General features: G+C 38.9%; 1 protein-coding gene across 1 annotated transcript in view; it reads right to left on the bottom strand.

The window, feature by feature from the left end:
- The window catches only part of LOC126965045 (translation initiation factor IF-2-like), a 31,598-nt gene that overhangs the window by 8,748 nt on the left and 963 nt on the right, over positions 1-21,887 (bottom strand). Inside the window, exons 2-8 of the mRNA XM_050808481.1 lie at positions 17,774-17,860; positions 16,196-16,319; positions 12,878-13,011; positions 8,743-8,871; positions 6,357-6,480; positions 5,703-5,802; positions 1,913-2,064 (exon numbers count right to left, since the gene is read on the bottom strand). Coding sequence (XP_050664438.1) covers positions 1,913-2,064; positions 5,703-5,802; positions 6,357-6,480; positions 8,743-8,871; positions 12,878-13,011; positions 16,196-16,319; positions 17,774-17,860 — 850 coding nt within the window. The remainder of the gene's footprint in view (positions 1-1,912; positions 2,065-5,702; positions 5,803-6,356; positions 6,481-8,742; positions 8,872-12,877; positions 13,012-16,195; positions 16,320-17,773; positions 17,861-21,887) is intronic.

Here is a 21,887-nt window from a genome sequence, read left to right as displayed (position 1 = left end):
GCTGTCTGTTTCGGGATGATCGAGGTAGTATATTCGCTGGCGATAATTGCATTTACTATCCTTCTTTGCTAACTGCAGAAGAATCAATGGATCATTTTCTGTTTCTCCCATTATCTTATTGTAATAAACCCTCAACAAAAATACATTCATCAATAATATAAGATACAAAAAATAATAATTGTAAATTTAAAACTTTGTGGGAGCCGTCGTTAGTAAAATTGTAAAAATGGCACCAATACTGTAAATAAATTTCGGTTTTGTTTTGTTATGTCTGTATGTTTTTCATTATTTAAAGTACAAATAATATATAAAATCAATCAATGACACTTTATTTACCTAATTTCGATGTAGTTTTAAGACTTTTACTACATGAACTCATGAATGAATCGTATTTCAGTCATAAATTACGGTGTACGGTAAAAAAATCATATCTGATGGATGATTCTGTATTTATCTATTCAAATACGAAGCAATTAGCAAATTAGATTTATCTCTTTTTCGCTTGCGATAATTGCATTTACTATCCTTCTTTGACATGTAATCGTAATGTAGTGTGCTATTGCAATGTTAAATTATTCATGTGTGCGTTAGCGTATTATATATAAACCCCGAGTGTTGTCTAGGTAACCAATATATACTTTTTAAATATCATTGATTATAATTAGATGTTAATTTATTTTTTACGATACATTTAAATTTTTTAATAGGTGATATTTTAATATCATCTGGGAGTTTATTATAAAATATAACACAATCCACTTTAAAAGATTTAGCAATTTTACGGAGCCTAGTAGATGGAGAATTGCGAGTTTATGTTTGTTTCGAGTACTGACATTATGTACATCACTATTCTTTTTAAATTTGCTACTATGTTAATGAGCGTATAGGAGGTTCTCGTATATGTACTGGCAGTGTACTGTCATAATATTAATTTCACTAAACTTTTCTCTCAATAAATGCCTTGAACGCATTTTATAGACTGCTCGAATTGCCCTTTTCTGCAGCACAAATATGCTGTCAATATCTGCAGCCGCACCCCACAATATAATTCGTAAGACATGACACTATGAAAGTAGCTGAAATATACAAGTCTAGCCGTTTCAACATCTATCAGCTGCCTATTTTTTTCTATCGCAAATACTGCAGTGCTAAGTCGATTACATAAGTTTTTCATATGAGCACCCCATTGTAGCTTAAAGTCTAATGTAATGCCTAGGAATGTTGTAGTTTCTACTACATCAAGTTTGTCATTATAAATTTTTATAGGTGTTTGTTGGTGCTCTATATTTGGAAGTGTAAACCTTATACATTTTGTTTTCCTTTCGTTTAAAAGTAAGTTATTAACATTAAACCAATTTACTACTTAAGCAATGTCGTCGTCAACCTGACAGATTTTTTTTTGCTTGCTTTTATTTTAAATAACAAAGATGTATCGCCAGCAAACAGTATAATATCATGTTTATTTTGAATAAGATATGGTAAATCATTGACGTAAACCAGGAACAAAAAAGGACCCAAAATTGAGCCCTGTGGTACACCCATTGATATGATAGAGCCAGTTGATCTTTTTCCATTAATGTCTACTCTTTGGATCCTATTACACAAGTACGATTTTATTAAATCTAGAGAAACATCTGTAACCCCATAGTGGTATTTTTTTTTAAGTAAGGTTTCATGATAGACGCAGTCGAATGCCTAGGATAAATCACAAATCACTCCTAACGCATCATATGAATCCTCCGAAGCATCCAAAATATTTCTTATTAACTCGATACTAGCATCTGTGGTTGAAAGACCTTGAGTAAAACCATATTGTTTATTATGCATGAGGTTATTATTGTAAAAATGGTTAATTAATTGCATTGACATATTTTTTTCGAAAATCTTGCTAATTAGTGTGACGGGTACGTACGCGAGTGGCCCTGCGCCGGCAGCGCGGCGGCCAGGTCGGCGTGCGTGTCGTGGTGCGCCGCCTCCGCGAACGTGAAGCGCGCGCCCGTCGCTCCCGAACCCTCCTCCGCCACGTTCGCGCCGCCCACCGGCGATACCACAGCTTCGCCGAACCTATCGCGAACATAATAGTACATAGGGAATGACGTCTAACAAAATATATTGTTGTGTTCTTTCCAGAACTTAACTTTAGTGCATTACTGCAGCGGCGAGCAAAAGACTGTACTTTCCCCGGGGCGTAAAAGAATAGGGGAGTCCCAGGCTCATGGGTGTCGTAAGAGGCGACTAAGGGCTTTTTAGAGAGAGTCACGCTGCCGTCTTATGACGTCAGCATAATCGGGCCAGACTCGTCCGGGTTAAGTACCACACTCGCACAGAATACCGGCGTGAAGTAGCGGCCTAGTGCCGCTATGTTTCGCATAGGTTAGTGTCGAGGACGGGAGGCCACCCCCCCCCCCCCCCCCAACAAAATATGAGAGCGGTCTTGAAAAAGAAATTACCCCAGGAGGGTACCGGCTCTGCCAGAGCCGGAGAATCCCTCCCCGAGCACTCTCGCTCGGGCTGCCCTTCGTATTCTGGGGAGGGTACAGAACCGCGCATGACCGAGGACAAACGAGGCAGTAACACCACGGCACCCCGCACCACGCTCAACGTGGACTTTTGCAATATCAGGGGAATTCACTCCAATTTAAACGCCGCCCACCACCACCTTGAGACGGCGCAGCCGGCTTTGTGTATCCTTACGGAGACGCAGATGTCTCGTAATAGCGATACGTCATATTAAACGTACCCCGAGTACAAAATTGAGCACAATTTTTTGCCTCATGCCGGGGTATGTGTGTACGTTGGGGAGGATATCTGCTGTCACCGTCTCGGCAATTTTGAGGGTAGGGACCTGTCTACTCTCTGGCTCCGCGTAGATTTAGCGGACCGCGTCCGCATCTATGCGTGTGTCTACAGGTCCCATAGTGGTAACGCAGAAACCGATCAACTCATGGGCTGCGTTCAAGCGGCAATTGACGACGTGCTTGCACAGATTCCCTCCGCTGTCGACGCCCCTCTCGGAACGTCCGACCATTGCGGTCGGGTTGCGGCGCTGGGCACAAAGGATCCGAACTGCAAAGCTCTTAAGAGGAAATATAACCGTGCCTCCAGATTTTTTAAGCGGATAATCGCCCGTGCGAAATCGAAGCACGTCGTCAAAATCGGCGAGCAGCTTTCCAATTACCCCACCGGAACACGCAAGTTCTGGTCGTTGTCGAAAGCTGCTCTTGGTAACCTCAACCAATCGTCCCTGCCGCCGTTGCACATGAGAAATGACACCCTGGCCCATACGGCAAAAGAGAAAGCTGACCTCCTTTGCGCTCTTTTTGCCTCCAACTCGACTCTTGACGACAACGGAAAAACACCGCCGACCATCCCGCGGTGTCAGAGCTGTATGCCTGAAGTACAGTTCAGACAGAAAACTGTCAGGCGAGCTCTGTTTTCGTTGGACGTCAGGAAGTCGAGCGGGCTGGATGGCTTTTCTCCAATCGTGTTTAGAACGTGTGCCCCTGAGTTAACGCCGGTGCTAACGCGTTTATTCCGGCACTCTTATTCCAAAGGCGTAGTTCCCTGACTCATGGAAGTCAGCCCTTGTCCATCCGATCATTTAGCCTCAGCCTATTGTTATTACCTCCCTGCTCTCCAAAATCATTGAGAGCATAATCAGCCGCCAGCTCTTGGTATATCTAGAAGGTCACAGTACGGCTTTCGCCATGGTCGGTCGGCTGGAGATCTTCTGGTATACCTAACACATAGATGGGCGGCGGCTATTGAAAGCAAGGGGGAAGGACGACGGAGCGGGTTGCTCGAACCCGAAGCCCGTGAATGCTGGAGTGCCCCAAGGCTGTGTGCTATCTCCCACGCTGTTTCTTCTGCATATCAATGATATGTTGGACACCTCCAACATAATGATGCCGTATACACGGGCCATGCAGGTCTCTCTCGGGAAATCGTCGACCAGTGCCGGGAGAAACTTGTGCCTTCTATCGAGTCCTCTCTTGAGAAGGTCGCGGAATGGGGTAAATTTAACCTTGTCCAATTTAACCCCCAGAAGACTCAAGTTTGCGCGTTTACCACTAAAAAAACCCCATTTGTCGCATCACCGCTCTTCGACAACACTTCCCTAAAAGCCTCGCCTAGTATCGGAATACTGGGTCTCGAAATCTCGAGCGATTGCCAATTTCGTGGCCATCTGGAGGGCAAAGCCAAATTGGCTTCGAAGAAGCTGGACATCATCAATAGAGCACGGCAATACTTCAAGCCGGCCCACATTCTAGCGCTCTACAAAGCGCAGGTCCGGCCACACATGGAGTATTGCTGTCATCTCTTGTCTGGCGCACCCCAGTATCAGCTCGATCCATTTGAGCGCGTGCAACGCAGAGCAGCTCGAATTGTCGGGGACCCAGAGCTCTGCGAACGGCTGGATCACTTGGCGTTGCGTAGAGACGTCGCTTCATTGTGTGTCTTCTACCGCATTTATCACGGGGAGTGTTCCGAAGAGCTGTTTAACCTGATTCCTGCCGCCGAATTCCACCTTCGCACGACTTGCCACAAGTTAAGATATCATCCCCACTATCTGGATGTGTGGCAGTCCTCCACAGTGCGGTTCAAGAAGCTTTCTTCCGCGTACTACAACGCTGTGGAATGAGCTTCCTTGTGCGGTGTTTCCGGGACGATACGACATGGGTACCTTCAAAAAAAGCGCGTACACCTTCCTTAAAGGCCGGCAACGCTCTTGTGATTCCTCTGGTGTTGTAAGAGAATGTGGGCGGCGGTGATCACTTAACACCAGGTGACCCGTACGCTCGTTTGTCCTCCTATTCCATAAAAAAAAGAGGCATGGATTGGACGAACGTGTAAATGAGGGTCGAGTCTTTACTTTTGATGCGGTGAAAATTTTTGAGTTGTTACACTTGTATCCATTTGATTGTCTTTTGAGCATTTAAGTCATGTGTTTTTTTTAAACGTTATGCTTCATTAAAATTGTGCATTTTAGCATTTAATAGATGAACCATAGCGTTATAGGCTTAGCGTTCTTGGCGAGTTCGCCGAAATAAGCTAAAAAAACGATGTTTCATTGAGTAAAACTGGAGCAATTTCGATTTATCTCCAAGAAGGTTGTCAAAATAATGTTCAAATTTTCAAGCACCGTTGAGTAAAATATACAAATCTACGATAAATATTCTAATACAAAAATACTTTTATGCAGGGTAGGTACGTAAACTCATCGCTATAAATCCGGCTCAAAGGACCATTATAATGCTTTATGTCGTGATACGGATCTCGTAAGAGTAGTATATTTTAGTGGACTGTATTCCAGTATGTTCGTAGCACTGGTTGATCTTGTACCTATTTATTTAATATAATATATATTCGGTATGCGGTGGTTAAAAAAGTCTTCACTCGTGTCTTGCTAGATGTATGTTGAATCAATCTACATTGGCTAATTACTTTTTCTCATATACGGTAATCGGTCTTTATGCACATGTCCTCTCTCCCCGCACGGCCCTCGCCAGATGCATTGTATCAGCCGCGGCAGTTGTGATGAACAAATAATACATGTTACTGATTGACATTAAAAACTTTGTCAACATATTGGCGTCATTGTACTATCGTAATAGAAAGTATTACAATAATTGGCACTGCAAAAAAGTTGTATATTTTGAAGATATTCTAAATAACTATAATATAGTTATAGTATCACATACCCGTCATTTCGTCTAGGAACATATAAAGTCGGCGTGGAAGGTACTATACTGTCGTCTCCGTCGTCAGCTCCGTTACCGCCAATCGATAGAGTGCCGCTTGCTAAAATAAAGATTGGAGTTATTTCTACATTCAAGTCAAAAACGCTACATGGCTACAATGGTTTATTGACTACTATTGTATAGAAGGTAAACGACTATTCGTTGCAAGCATTTTTCAAAGTTGATAATACTAAGTTAATACCGTCATATCAGTAGTGAATAATCAGAACCGTTCAAATCGGGTTTTTAAATATAAATTTCTTTACGGGCATTTAGCATGGGGATACCCGCATAACAGTCACACCAAAGAGATTTGCTAATGACCGCTGTATGTCCAATACCTACTTAAATCTCTTTGCCGTAACGCATTTGACGTTCTCCCGAAAGAATCATACAGCCGAAAAGTTTTCACATTGTGTGCACTATCTACGACAGACAGTTTTTCTTTTCTATAAACATTTTAACTGAAGCAAGCTTTTAATATAAGTATTAAATATATTATCACATATAAAATTTCAAGATGCTCCAGAAGACATTCATAAAAATATATGAATATAGCCCTGTATGGAATCGAAACTGGATCCTGAGTCAGAAGGAGATATGCAATGGACTCACGCTCCGTGCCGCTGCTGATGGCCTCTATCTGCTGTTGCTGCGCGGCTGGCTCACTGTCAGCAGCGCTGCCTGCTTCACCCGCCTCGCTCGCCTCACCCGCCTCGAGGGACTGAGCCGGGGAATCCTACATAAAATATTTATCACTGTAGATATATAGTCAAACAATTCTCATGACCCGTGGTTTTGCAGTTGTCCATGGGCGGTCTTCTGGTTTACACATCTCTCGCAGAACTTTGAAACATTTGTCACGATGAAACATTTCACGATTATGTTAGAAAATACTCCATATGTTTTTAAAAAAAACTTGTAAAATGGCATAAGCTCTAGCTATTTTAATAATTCAGACCGTAAAATAATTACAGTATGAAAAATTGTTAATGCTAAATAGGATAGAGTTAATACTTATAGCAATAATGATAAAGATGAAGTAGCTTGTGTTTTTGAGATGCCTTTTTTTTTTACTCCAACTAAAGCTAAATATCGGTGCTACTGGCTATGCGTCCTAGTTTCAACATTTTTAGTCAAAACTTTAAAATCTTAAAGTCATCGAAGATCTGTGGGGTATGTCAGTTAAAACGTTTTCATCAGTAATTGAAGTGGTTGTCCAACATTGAGCAAATATATTGAATACTTGTGTATGGGTGTCTTCCCCAACCTGATGAAACTTATTAGAATAATATAACATTATTTAAGTCAGGGACCACCGACCAACAACTACCTACAGCAATTCTACCTGTGTTTAGTAAAAATCTTTGAAAAACACTAATACTTAATCAATTGCTTTCACACCTTACGGTAAATAATCTACTACACCCCAATTAAATTGGCTTTACCAGGGGAAAGTCAACCATGGATAATGGAATGACACTTGTTAAAAATTTGTTTGACTCTTGGGAGTATTCCATTATGCAATAGCTATTTTCTGTCATCTTTCGAAGGCTTTTGATTGCGTCGATTTTAGTATCCTTTTATTGAAGCTTAAGTTTTATGGTCTTTGCAACAATTCTTTGAAATTAATGACTTCTTACATAAAGAGTCGTAAACAGTTGGTAGAGATTTGCGGTATACAATGAAAAGGCTCCAATGTAGAGATAGGTGTGCCACAAGGTTCGATCCTTGGCCCATTTCTCCTTTTAGTCTATATTAACTATCTTACATTTACGGTAGAGAAACTCGTGGATACATATAGTTTTAAATGGCACGGCATTTTTATTCAAACTAAAACGGAGAGGCTTTCAACAGACAAAGAACAGATCAGACAGTTGACTGATGTGGATACAGCTAGTTTGGTCTATTTTGCGTACTTCCATAGCATTACGTCATACAGTTTGTTATTGTTAAAAGCTATGAATATAATGTATGCAAGAAAAAATATTACTGAATTCAAGACGATTGTGGTTTGAATTCGTTTGATTCAAGAAGAAAAAATATTGTTGTTAAACTGTAAGTGCCGTTCAATAAGTTAGCTAGAGTTAAAGGCTCTTTCATAGGTTTTGGTATTCAATTTTACAACAAAATACCACAAGTATACTAGACTGACTTACTGAGAACAAATTCAAGAAATATATTAATGCTTCTTTGACAAAGAATGTTAATATTAATTAGATTATATAGAGGATAATAATGTGTGGTTGTTGTCTGGTTCTGTGCAGGCCACCTAAAATTGTATAATATCATATTAATTGGCTAAGTTGTTAAATGATTTAAATGCTGGACTGGGAGTTTTTCATCAGTTCTTGTCCCCATGTCAAAGCCTCTTTACGAACTTACGATGTAGCTTCATGAAGTGTTGTTGCAATAATTTATCGTCACTCTCTACGACAAATAAATACATTTCTATTTCTTATATATCTTCTTCTTCTCAATCGTTCACTCTTGTCAGAGTGGTTGTGGTTGCCAAGATGACGCAACATTAGTCGCCGTTAGTCTCCACAGTTATGGGTCGCACTGCCTCCCTCGCGATGCTCCTCCACTTTTGACGGTTTGCAGCATTGCGGGAGCACTCCACAACCGGGGGGTAAGGGGGAAATCGATGATAACATGTTATCGGCCCCAACTATCAACCTCACCTGCTCGTGGTACCCCCTGCTAGACAACAGACGAGGCTACGGCGACCGACCAATGGCGGTATATCCATACACCTGGCCAGGAAACTGGCTGGTAGAGGTTACAGTGACCTTGGAGTATAAATTACTCCAAAAATATTTGGCGCAGAAGGCAACGGAAAACCACTGCGGCTACTGTCCCATGAGAGCTGCAAAGATGAATATACAAGTCTTCTATATCTAGAAGGACTAAATGCTTCTTTTACTACAATAATTTGAAGTTTACCAAATCTTATATAAATAAAATTTCAGGATTGTTAAAAAATGTTTTTGTAACTCACTTGGTACATAGTTCCTGAGCATCGTTCATCATCTTCCTCGGAGTCAACCACAACCACTCCTTCGTCATCTTGATCACATCGCGACGACGTCGGTACCTGGTATTCAACTTCTTCTGACCTTTCGAATCCCTGGGAGTAAATACATATATGACATTATCATAAAATAAATAAAAACCAAATACCTTTTATTGATATTATAGTTACTCTTTACTCAAAGAATATATAGGAAAACTAGCTGACCCAGCAAACGTTGTATTGCCGATATTAAAATCGCGATACAAAAGTAATTGTTGTTCGTAGATGGGTGAAAATTTTGAAGTTGTATGTATTTTTTAATGCTGACTCATAATCAAACAAATTAAAAAAAAAATGTCGTGTGGACCACTTTTAACATTTAGGGGGATGAAAAATAGATGTTGGCCATCTTAGACCTACTCAATATGCTCACAAAATTTCATGAGAATCGGTCAAGCCGTTTCGGAGGAGTACGGGAACGAACATTGTGTCACGAGAATTTTATATATAAGATGTACATGTAAAAAATTATGTAATACTAGCAGACCCTGCTGATACTGTATTGCCATACAACGTTTGCTGGTATATAAAGCAATTAAAAAAAAAATCAATAATTAAAATTATACCAAATATATCGTACTACAATTATTGTATTCGATTGCCATCTTGCAACCCTATAGCGGTTTTGTGGATGCAACAGAATAATATGAAAATCGCGATACAATAATAGTTGGAGATCGTAGAAGAAGAAGTTTTATGTATTTTTCAATGTTGAATTATAGTAAAATAAAAATAAAAAAAATTGTCAAAAACATAAAAAAAATTTTTTGGGGTGGGTCACCCAGACCTATCTTCGGATGAGTTTGGTAACAAACACCGGGACACGAGAATTTAATACATATGATTACATTGCTTAGCTTAAACATTATTTTTCTACTCTTGTCACATTTGCTACTTTATCAACATACATGTTTCAAGTCTACTCGTATCTCTAATATATTTAGTTTAGTTCTAAATAATCAACGGAACTGCTAGGTCTGTTCTGAAAGTGACTGTTTATTTCCTGAAATAAATATTTTTTTTACTTTACTTTATTTGACAAACCAACAATATACCAAGGCTACTAAAGCTCTAGGCTTTATAATGAGAATTTTCGCTGATTTCAAAAAGGCAAAAACATTTAAAAATTTTTTGTGCTTACGTACGCAGCATCTTAGAATATGCACCACAAATTAGGAATCCATGTTATAAATATATATACAGAATAGAACGAATACAAATGAAATTTTTAAAATTTTTATGCTACCGATTACATGTCCCTTATAAATCTGGAGATTATTTAGACGTCTGCAAAAAATTTCACTTCTTACCTCTATCATACCGCCGTGAAATTGCGGTTATTTTGTTGCTTATAGCCATTACAACTAATAAAATAGATTGTCCAGATCTCTTATCGAAAAAATCTTTTTACACACCTTCAATTTTAGCCCGTAAATATGCTCCTATCTTTATATCCCCCGTCAGCACTAACTATCGTCAAAATTCATTCATCGTACGTCTCAGAAATAACTTCAACAAATTATCAAAACAATTAGATCTTGACTTATTCTGTAGCAGCCCTGATTTTATTAAGCGTCAATTAGGAAATGAGTTCTTTGGTCAATTTGGTGGTCGAGCTGTTAATATGTGATTAGATAATTAATTCATTAGTGTTAAGCTTTTGATTTGTATACGTAACTCTCACTTTGTTTTTGATTTTTATTTTACATAGCTACTCGCGGGAATCTGTAAATGGCTTTCTGTTATTTTATCACGTGACTATTGTAAAATATTCAGCTGTAGATTCTCCAACAATATAAATAAATATTCATGCACAAATGTAAAAATATCAACAAGGAGACATAAAACTAAAAGACACAATGCAAAAATATCAATAGCTGTAACATAGCTGTACATTTTAGAAATGAAATGAAATTAAATTTATTTATGAAATTTTATTTGCAGGAAACATTGTACTTAAGGTGTTAACAATATTATGGATAATCCAATATGTTTCGTCAATTGACATGCAAAATATGTTACAAAATTGTCTAAACACTAATCGTACTGTTATATTGAAACATGTCGGATTTCACAATGATATCAATAATATTTATAAAATGAAATTTTAAGATATTATAATATGAGACGTAAATAACTTTATAATTCATTTAGTACCTATGTATAATATTAACAAATTCAATGTCATAAAAGTATATTATATTACATATATTATTATCAAATAGACTAATTCATTTTGTATTGAAAAATTCATTTAAACTATAGAAGCACTTATTTGTTAACCACTGATGCAGTCTTCTTTTAAAAACTTTGAACGGTAAATCTTTCAATTCATTGGGCAATTTATTATATATTTTCACAGATAAAGATTTAGAGAAATACAAATTATTTAAAGTAGTGAAAAAAAGAATTTTAATTTCTACAAATTAGCTCCCTTACGCAGGCAGTCAGTGACATTACGACGAAAGTACGTTGACTTGGAATTCAGAGTTCAGAGTCACCTTAGGCGAAGAAAACAAAGATGTTTGGTTCCACTGCGAACGTCTGGATTCGCAAAAAGTCATTTTTCAGCTGCGGCGCCAAAGTTATTCAACAACCTCCCTCCGGGGGCAACTAATGTAATCCTATGTGCTCAAAACCCCTCTCGAAAAAAAAATTAAAGTTGGATATGAAGATATATTTGCTAGTCTGCTCTTTTGAAAAATTTTAATGTCTTTATGACAAGATTTACTATGTACAAGTAACTATACTTCAAACTTAATACAATAACACTGTTGCACTAATATTACTTATATTTTATATATATTATTCTTTTTTTATAACTTTTCTTATTGTTTCTTATATATGTATGATAATCCAAATAAAACTAATAACAATTAAGTTTAGTTAGGTAAATAATTCATAAGATTAAAATTTTAGATTAAATTTGAAAACTTTAATATTTTATTTTTTAACAATTAGGCCGAGGACTTTTGGACAGCCCTAGCACAGGCTTAGGTCTAATTGGGCTGCCAGTTGCAATCACCAGCCTTAAGTTTTAGTCTAATGCTTTGGCCTATAAATTATGGTGTAAATGGTTTTCACTTTTATAAGTCTCTAAATAAATAAAAAAATTAAATAAATTGAGTTCCTGATCATTTTGAGTACCCAAGTGTATTAATTTGGCGACAAATACGATTGATGCAGGAGTGATAAGGTAGGTTTTTACCAGTGGGAGGCTCCTTTGCACAGGAAGTCGGCTAGGTTATGGGTACCACAACGGCGCAATTTATTCCTGATAATACCGTGTATGTATGTACATAGGGCACATAAGACTGAGCCAACCGATTGTTCATACAATTTTATTTTTGTATAATTGAGGAAAAAAAGTGAGGGATATCACTTTATAACATAAAAAATTGTTAAGATTTGCAAGAGCGACATCTCAAGTCAATTTCCTATTATGCAAATATTGGGGTTCAGCAGGTTATCAACAGTCCTAAGTAAGTAACTAAGTAGATCCTGTAGATGAAGCAGTAATGTGTTAGCATTACTGTGTTTCGGTCTGCAGGGCGCCGTAGCTAGTGAAATTACTGGGCAAATGAGACTTAACATCTTATGTCTCAAAGTGACGAGCGCAATTGTAGTGCCGCTCAGAATTTTTGGGTTTCAAGAGTCCTGAGCGGCACTGTATTGTAATGGGTAAGGCGTGTCAATTACCATCAGCTGAACGTCCTGCTCGTCTCGTCCCTTAATTTCATAAATATATATATATATATATATATCTTGTAATAGATTTAATTTACGAGTATTTTGTTTTAATTTTTAAGTCTTGTTTTTGCCTATTGTAAATATCTATTATGAAATACTGTGAATACCTTTAAGTAATAGATATACTAGAAGAATGTTAATATTGTGTAAGCAAATGTCATGTATACCTATTGTTAGCGTTCCAATAAATAAATAAAAAAAAGATTAGTACAGCTACGATAAATTAAATTAAATTAACATAGAAAGTGTACATAACGTCTTAAAGAGGATGGTTTGAATAAAATGTTTGAAATAGTATAATGAGAGTTACCTCAACTCGAGTACGTTTCGCAGCAAGCGGTCTTGCTTGGAGACGTCGTTTCTGCGGTCGAGCGTCCGCCGGCTGAGACGTGCTCACGTTGGACGCCGCGCCCGGGCCACTCGCTGTACCACCCACAGTGCCCGCTGTAGATTACATTACAAAGTATAATAATAATAAATTCTTTATTGCCATACAAACCATTACAAATGAACAATTAGGATACGCGATGAAACAAAAGGCAAAAGGAAAAGGCTCAGATTCACCTGACATGGAATCATGGATTTATGTTGGAACTATAATGTTTTACCCAGCACAATAATGGACGGAATTCATGAAAAACGTTCAGACAAACCACATGTCGAAATTGAGCTAAGAAGACAAAACTGGTCACGTGATTCATATCAACGGACTGACAAAAAATGGCAGCCCTACTGTCACTCTTTAAATAACATCATGACTAAGTAGCCCAACCCACATGTATGGAATACACTTATATTTTATACTTTAAACACGAATTCCTTTAAGTGTAATGTTTGTGGCTTGGAACGTTTTTCAGGAACTACGTCCATTATGCCTATGATTTCATAAATAAACTAGGATGCCGCAGTCGCTCGTCGTACCGCTTCGCTGCGGCGTATATATAAGCGAAGCGAGGTAATCTAAGTATAATCTGTGTATAAAAACAAAACAAGATATGATCAATCTGCTCAATTTTTAAATAAATATAAGCAGCGCGTGCTAATTTAGAATAATTTGTAAATCATGTTTGTTTTTCATTATAATAATTGAATCAAGTCGAAATTTAAAACTCTGTCTCGACAATAACCTAGAAAAATTCGAAAGCTTTCTATGAGTTAATTTTTTTTAATCGGTCCAGAAATGGCCGAGAAACAATTTAACATAGAAATCAATTGGAGTCACCCTGTGGGAGCTCCGCTCAGCTTCGCTTCGGTCAATAAATAAAAAAAGCCTTTGACAACATTAACAACTTAAAACAACATTTCTTGAAATTAACTATAAATTAAATATTTATTACAACTACACTGGCCTTCAAAAGTAAGTATCACACTTTTAAATTTGGGATAACGTTTTAAGTTCACAAGATATACTTTCGAAATAAAAAGGACTCCAAAGAGAATTTAATTTTGTACATAAAAACTTTATAGTCGGTAACCTTCTTTTAAGAATTGGCTGAAAAAAAACTTCAAAAACAAAACCAATCCTTTTTCAGTGGACGTTTCCGAATTACAATTTTACCATTCACATTTTTCTTTCTGTTTTAAATTTTTTTCAAGATCGATGGGTCTTGTTTTGAAAATTTATGCTAAAAAGCACATAACATTTATTTATCATGCCTCTTTCAGTTGAAGAATGTGCTAGGATCATGGCTTTTCTGGAACTAGGCATCAGTATGCGTCGCACTGCAAGAATGGTGGGTGTGACGGTACGAACGGTCCAGAAGGTAAAGCGAAGGTACGAAGAGACTGGACACCATCTGAGGAGACCTTGTAATGGCAGACCTAGGTGTACCAGTGCCCGAGAAGATCGTTATATTATTTCCACTGTGTTAAGAAATCGCCACCAAAATGCAGTTGAAGTCCAGCAACAGCTACTTCAGACCCGGAGGGACTACATTAGTGACAGTACAGTGGGAAGAAGACTTGCTGAAGCAAATTTGAAACCCCGAAGACCAGCGAGTGGCCCAAAACTCGAGAGACAGCATCGAGTAGCGAGACTGCGATACGCCCATGAACACATGCAGTGGGACGAAGAAGAATGGTCAAGAATTTTGTTTGCAGATGAGTCTCGATTCTCCCTTTACACTACTGATGGAAGGCGAAGTGTTTACAGGCGACCTGGTGAGCGATACCTTCAAGCCTGCATCCCAGAAAGAGTCCAATACGGTGGAGGCAGTGTACATGTATGGGCTGGCATATCTTCAGAAGGTCGCACAAAGCTAGTAGCCATAGAAAATGGCACCCTCACTGGGCAAAGATATGCTCAAGAGATTCTCATTGAGTATGCAGGGCCGTATTTAGCAAATATGGGTGATGGATCGATGCTGATGCATGATAATGCCCGGCCACACACGGCTCATATCGTACAAGAGTATATTCAGGAGGTCGGTATCAGCGTGATGGCTTGGCCATCAAGAAGTCCTGATCTCAACCCGATTGAACATGCCTGGGATGAGCTTGGGAGGCTAGTCAGAAATCGCAGACCACCACCTACTACCCTCAGGGCACTAAAGCAGGCCCTGGTAGAAGAATGGGAGAATATTCCCCAACATTGGCTCCAAAACCTAGTGTTCAGTATGCCAAACCGGCTCGAAGCTGTAATCAGAGCTCGAGGAGGCAATACCAGTTATTAAAAATTAAATAACACGTAATACATTTTAGTTGAATTTTTTTACACTAAACTAAAAATGTCTATTTTCATTGTTTTATCTTTTTTAAGTTAAAAATTTTACTAATGTATAATTTTAGTTTCTAAGAATAAAACCCTATAAAATTTGCAATTAAACGTTTTTAATCTTAAATTTCTACCTTCTATAGTTAAGAAAAAAAATTAATTTGAAAAGTGTGATACTTAGTTTTGCAGGCCAGTGTATATTAACTATAATAAATAAATTAGGTAGTAGTTGCCTCTACGGCTAAGGCATCCCCTAAACCTTTCCAATACGCTCTATCTCTGACTCTTCTCATCCAGTCCGGTCCAACTCTTTGAGTAAAAATATCACTCCATCTTCTTTTTTGTCTCCCTCTTTCTCTAGAGCATAGTTTCTCAACCTTATTTTGCTCACCGCCCACTTTGAGAATATGTTATTCTAGAGTATTTTCATGTATTTTTTTGCCTTTTTAGACTATATTTTTCAATCTACCCACGCCCCATCTGCGCTAACTCAATGCCTCCTAATTTTCTCTTGGTCTTCTACTGCCCCCCCGAAAGTCTCAAACGCTTTTTTTTATAGAATAGGAGGACAAAAGAGCGTACGGGTCACCTGGTGTTAAGTGATCACCGCCGCCCACATTCTCTTGCAACACCAGAGGAATCACAAGAGCGTTGCCGGCCTTTAAGGAAGGTGTACGCGCTTTTTTTGAAGGTGCCCATGTCGTATCGTCCCGGAAACACCGCACAAGGAAGCTCATTCCACAGCTTTGTAGTACGAGGGAGAAAGCTTCTTGAAAACCGCACTGTGGAGGACCGCCACACATCCAAGGTGGGGATGATATCCAAACGCTACGTTATCGCCCACGTTGAGAACCTATGCTCTAGAGCCTTCCATTTCATAATAACATAATATAAGTGGTGTGTTCCATCACTCACCAGAGCCGGGCGCGGTGGGAGGTGGCTGCACCCCAGCCGCAGCGGAGGCGGGCGTGTTCGCCGCTCCGCTCGCTCCGCTAGTTCCGCTCGGCTGTTCGATGCGGGGCAATACTAGAGCCACCGCCTGAAATTGACAAATAGATCGCATTTAATTCTTTTATCTACACCCATGCTTTAAATCCTCTATTAAAGATTCTGAAACAATGATCACATTGATAAGATAGTTAATAAGATATAGGTTTTATTAAGCGAATTTCAAAGAATTTTAATAATATTAAGACTATTAAGATACTATATTGTACTTTTGTTAGAAGTAATCTGGAATATGCTTCACAAATTTGGAATCCTACATATAGTACGTATGTTGACCGTCTAGAAAGTGTTCAGATGCGATTTTTAAGATACTTTTATCTACACCCATGCTTTAAATCCTCAATTAAAGATTCTGAAACAGTTAACTTATTACCAACATTAAAACACCCAATGTTCTAATAACCATTACGTCATCCAAACGAGTGTTGTAATGTTGTACTGAATTTCATAACAACACTCGTATGTTTTTTTTCGATCCCTTCATGCGCAAAGAGTTTCAACAGACAGCCACATTCTTATTGCTCGATGCGTGGTATCTGTGTGAATTAAAAAAAAAAAGAACATTTTCGTTAACGAGCGTTCCACACTACCAGATCGTCGCGCGCCGTAAAATAAAAGTAGGTTATTCGAATGCCCGCCATTTTCATTTTTATTGTTTTGTTTACGAAAACTAGCGATTCAAGTTATGACAGCACACCGCCAGATATTTTAAGCGCTGCAATAATACTTAGTCTTAGTTTATTTGCATATAATCAGTAATGGATGATATTAGTTTACTACTAGGACTAGCTGTTTTAATGTTAGCAGTAAGCTGTTTCAGAATCTTTTAGAGGATTCATATTGTGGGTGTAGATAAAGTCTTATATGCAACTGTTGATAATTACGTATTAAAACACTCATGTGATACTATTATCACACTAGACTCCGCCTCGTGTGATAAACCCACATTCGTGTTTAAATACCCCTTATTACACAACAGTTGCATAAATAACTATTAAATGACAATAAGGTACGAGACGAGCAGGACGTTAAATACATTCACCAATTCGTACAATGCAGTCCCGCTCAGGACTCTTGAAAAGCCCCGAAAATTCTGTGAGAGGCTCCTTTGCACAGGAAGCCGGCTAGATTATGGGTTCCACAACGGCGCCTATTTCTGCCGTGAAGCAGTAATGTATAAGCATTACTGTGTTTCGGTCTGAAAGGCGCCGTAGCTAGTGAAATTACTGGGCAAATGAGGCTTAACATCTTATGTCTCAAGGTGACGAGCGCAATTGTAATGCCGCTCAGAATTTTTGGGTTTTTTGAGAATCCTGAGCGGCACTGCTTTGTAATGGGCATGGCGTATCAATTACCATCAGCTGAACGTCCTGCTCGTCTCATCCCTTATTATCATTAAAAAAATCTGTGCGACAATAGAATATTGAGCTCATCACCTTGGGACATAAGATGTTAAGTCCAGAAATCATTGATGTTTCTACAAACCTGCTGATGAGTTTGCGAAAGCGTTGCCGATTGCGTTGTGCTGTCGCTGGAACCCGCGCCACTCACATCTTCACTGGTGTCCAAATCCTAGAAAAAAAGTAAAAAAAACGTCAACTTAAATACAGTAGTCAAAATATTAATACAATTTTCGTGAAATTTAAATTCCCTGATAATTTGAACAACATACCTTAAATTTTGTCTCCCGACATATTGTTCGAAAAATCTATTTTGATATTATTCGAGGCTCTTTGCAGTACAAATGCTAACAACACATTTATTCGAAGCTTGTGTGAAGATTACAATAACTCATTAGGCAGCTTTCATAGAGTTTCGTTACCCATTTCAAAATATAAATCCAATATTGCTAAATACTTTTAATAATTTTTTTTTTCAGATAAGGGCCAAGTGTTTAAGGAATAAATCTTAGAAGACTTAATTGAAATCTATCCAGTGGTATTCCGTGATGCTCAAACAAATGAAAACCTTTATCCTTTTATTTATACAGGTTGGGGAATAAGCGAATGTGACAATAATTATTATTCTCGACCATTCTGGTCTTTGAATTTGAGCGCCCGACAGTCGACACCAAAAAATCGCCACTTTGATTAAGAAATTATAAATAAATGATCTAAATTGATTTTTCTTTAAGAAAAATATTTTAAAGCCACAATTCTTAAGGAATTTTTTTTTTTTTTATGGAATAGGAGAACAAACGAGCGTACGGGTCACCTGTTGTTAAGTGATCACCGCCGCCCACAATCTCTTGCAACACCAGAGGAATCACAGGAGCGTTGCCGGCCTTTAAGGAAGGTGTACGCGCTTTTTTTGAAGGTACCCATGTCGTATCGTCCCGGAAACACCGCACAAGGAAGCTCATTCCACAGCTTTGTAGTACGTGGAAGAAAGCTCCTTGAAAACCGCACTGTGGAGGACCGCCACACATCCAGATGGTGAGGATGATATCCTAACTTGTGGCGTGTCGTGCGAAGGTGGAATTCGGCGGCAGGAATCAGGTTAAACAGCTCTTCGGAACACTCCCCGTGATAAATGCGGCAGAAGACACACAATGAAGCGACGTCTCTACGCAACGCCAAGTGATCCAGCCGTTCACAGAGCACTGTGTCCCCGACAATTCGAGCTGCTCTGCGTTTCACGCAGTCAAATGGATCGAGCTGATACTGGGGTGCGCCAGACCAGAGATGACAGCAATACTCCATATGTGGCCGGACCTGCGCTTTGTAGAGCGCTAGTATGTGGGCCGGCTTGAAGTATTGCCGTGCTCTATTAATGACGCCCAGTTTCTTTGAAGCCAACTTGGCTTTGCCTTCCAGATGACCACGAAATTGGCAATCGCTCGAGATTTCGAGACCCAGTATTCCGATACTAGGCGAAGCTTTGAGGGAAGTGTTGTCGAAGAGCGGCGATACGACAAATGGGGTTTTTTTAGTGGTAAACGCGCAAACTTGAGTCTTCTGGGGGTTAAATTGGACAAGGTTCAATTATCCCCATTCCGCGACCTTCTCAAGAGAGGACTCGATAGAAGACACAAGTTTCTCCCGGCACTGGTCGACGATTTCCCGAGAGAGACCTGCATGGCCAGTGTATACGGCATCACCAGTGCTGTCGTCTGCATAGCAATGAATGTTGGAGGTGTCCAACATATCATTGATATGCAGAAGAAACAGCGTGGGAGACAGCACATAGCCTTGGGGCACTCCAGCATTCACGGGCTTCGGGTTCGAGCAATATCCGTCGACAACGACCTGTATGCTGCGCCCAGTGAGGAAGGTGGAGGTCCACTTGCACAAGCTCTCGGGAAGCCCAAATGATGGAAGTTAGGAGAGGAGCGCCTTGTGCCATACACGATCAAAGGCCTTCGCTATATCCAGGCTAACTGCCAGGCCTTCCCCCTTGCTTTCAATAGCCGCTGCCCATCTATGTGTTAGGTATACCAGAAGATCACCTGCCGACCGACCATGGCGAAACCCGTATTGTCGGTCGTTGATCAACTGGTGACCCTCTAGATATACCAAGAGCTGACGGCTAATAATGCTCTCCATGATTTTGGATAGCAGGGAGGTAATAGCAATAGGCCTGTAGTTTGCCGGATCCGAACTGTCTCCTTTTTTTTGGATCGGATGGACAAGGGCTGACTTCCATGAGTCAGGGACTACGACTTTAGAATAAGAGTGCCGGAATAAACGCGTTAGCACCGGCGTCAACTCAGGGGCACACGTTCTAAGCACGATTGGAGAAATGCCATCCGGCCCGCTCGACTTCCTGACGTCCAACGAAAACAGAGCTCGCCTAACAGTTTTCTGTCTGAACTGTACTTCAGGCATAGAGCTCTGACACCGCGGGATGGTCGGCGGTGTATTTCCGTTGTCGTCAAGAGACAAGTTGGAGGCGAAAAGAGTGCACAAAAGATCGGCTTTCTCTTTTGCCGTATGGGCCAGGGTGTCATTCCTCATGTGTAACGGCGGCATGGACGGCTGGCTGAAGTTACCAAGAGCAGCTTTCGACAGCGACCAGAACTTGCGTGTTCCGGTCGGGTTACTGGAAAGCTGCTCACCGATTTTGACGACGTGTTTTGACTTTGCACGGGCGATTTGCCGCTTAAAAAAAAAATAAACGCATAATATGTTAGAATCATATCTATCCATGGTTTGTTTAATCACTGGACAAGGTTATATCTCTTTTTACAACTCTTAATAAATAAGACAGATATATTCATACTATCTGAAATCAAAGCCACGTTACAAGCCCAACAGTGAGAATGAGAATACTAACTGTGTGAATAACTAAGGCTGCGGAGACGTGATAATTATCTATCACTGTATAACTCGAAGGAAAGCGCGATTCCACTACTCCGAGTAGTGGAGTGAGTATATTAAACGGTACAGAGACAGAGCTTCATACAACCACGTGTAATGGTTGCACTGCTACATTGATCCGGGCATGTATGATTGTCCAGTAGCCGCTTGTTGCATAGAAGCGGCGAAAACCGGTAAAAACCAGTTGACGATTGCACAGACAGTTGACAATAGCAGAGTTAGTGCGACACTCGTATTTATTTATTAATTGCAAGCTTGAATATTTTAACATAAAAAGTGGTATTATATTATAAATATATGTTTACTATACTGTTTGCATGATTAATGCGAAAAAAATAAAAATGTATCATGTTTAATTATCCCAAGACTACAATAGGTAAATAAATATTTGTTATTAATATTTGTATGATCCTATTGTTTATGGGAAGAGAGTACATCATGTTTTCACCATTTTATTGTTATTGCAAGGATTTGCTTAACATTTGTTTGTGGATTGGTTGGTATACACACTAAAGTACCCCTTTACTTGTATAATAAACTTGAATGGCTGGGGCAACGCAGTGCTAATAATATAAAGACCAGATCTGCCTCGCAGATATTAGCGGTGCCCCGGCATCATTCGCAGCGTTCAGGGGTAGTTTTCGATACAGTGCTACTAAGTGCTGGAATAATTTACCGCCACCATTAAGACTATTAAAAAATGTCCAAAATTTTAGATTGAAATATAAAAAAACTATTTTAGAATCATTATATAATAATTACTCTTGATGTGCAATGTATCTTATAAATTAACACAATTCTGTATTTTTATCATTATTTAATTATTCACCAATATATTTATATCTCATTTATAGCACTTAATGCCACCTTTATTAAATTATATACAGATACAGATTTAATATTATTACAATTATTTATTTATTTTTATTTTATTACACTACTTACTTTTATACCTACGCAAATTAATTTGCAATGGGAAGACTAAAAGAACTTTTTACTTCAAATGTCACGAGGGGCTGCTGAACACCAGTGTTGTGTTGGTGTCTTCTGCACTCACACAACAATATACTGAGTCAGCTCCTTTTAGCAGGGAATCACGCTCACACTGTTATTTTTATTTATTTATTTTTCATTTTTTATAATATTTGTTACGTTATTTAATTTAGTATTTTAAGATTTAATATTATAAATTATTGTTTTTTGTGTGAGGGTTTTTTATTGCTAATAAAGTGTGTTTCTATTCTATTTCTATTCTATATAACTATATAGGTGGGTTGGTA

The sequence above is a fragment of the Leptidea sinapis genome, chromosome 6 (assembly GCF_905404315.1).
Source record: "Leptidea sinapis chromosome 6, ilLepSina1.1, whole genome shotgun sequence".
NCBI classification, from domain to species: Eukaryota; Metazoa; Arthropoda; class Insecta; order Lepidoptera; family Pieridae; genus Leptidea; species Leptidea sinapis.
This window is presented reverse-complemented; position numbering and strand designations above follow the sequence as displayed.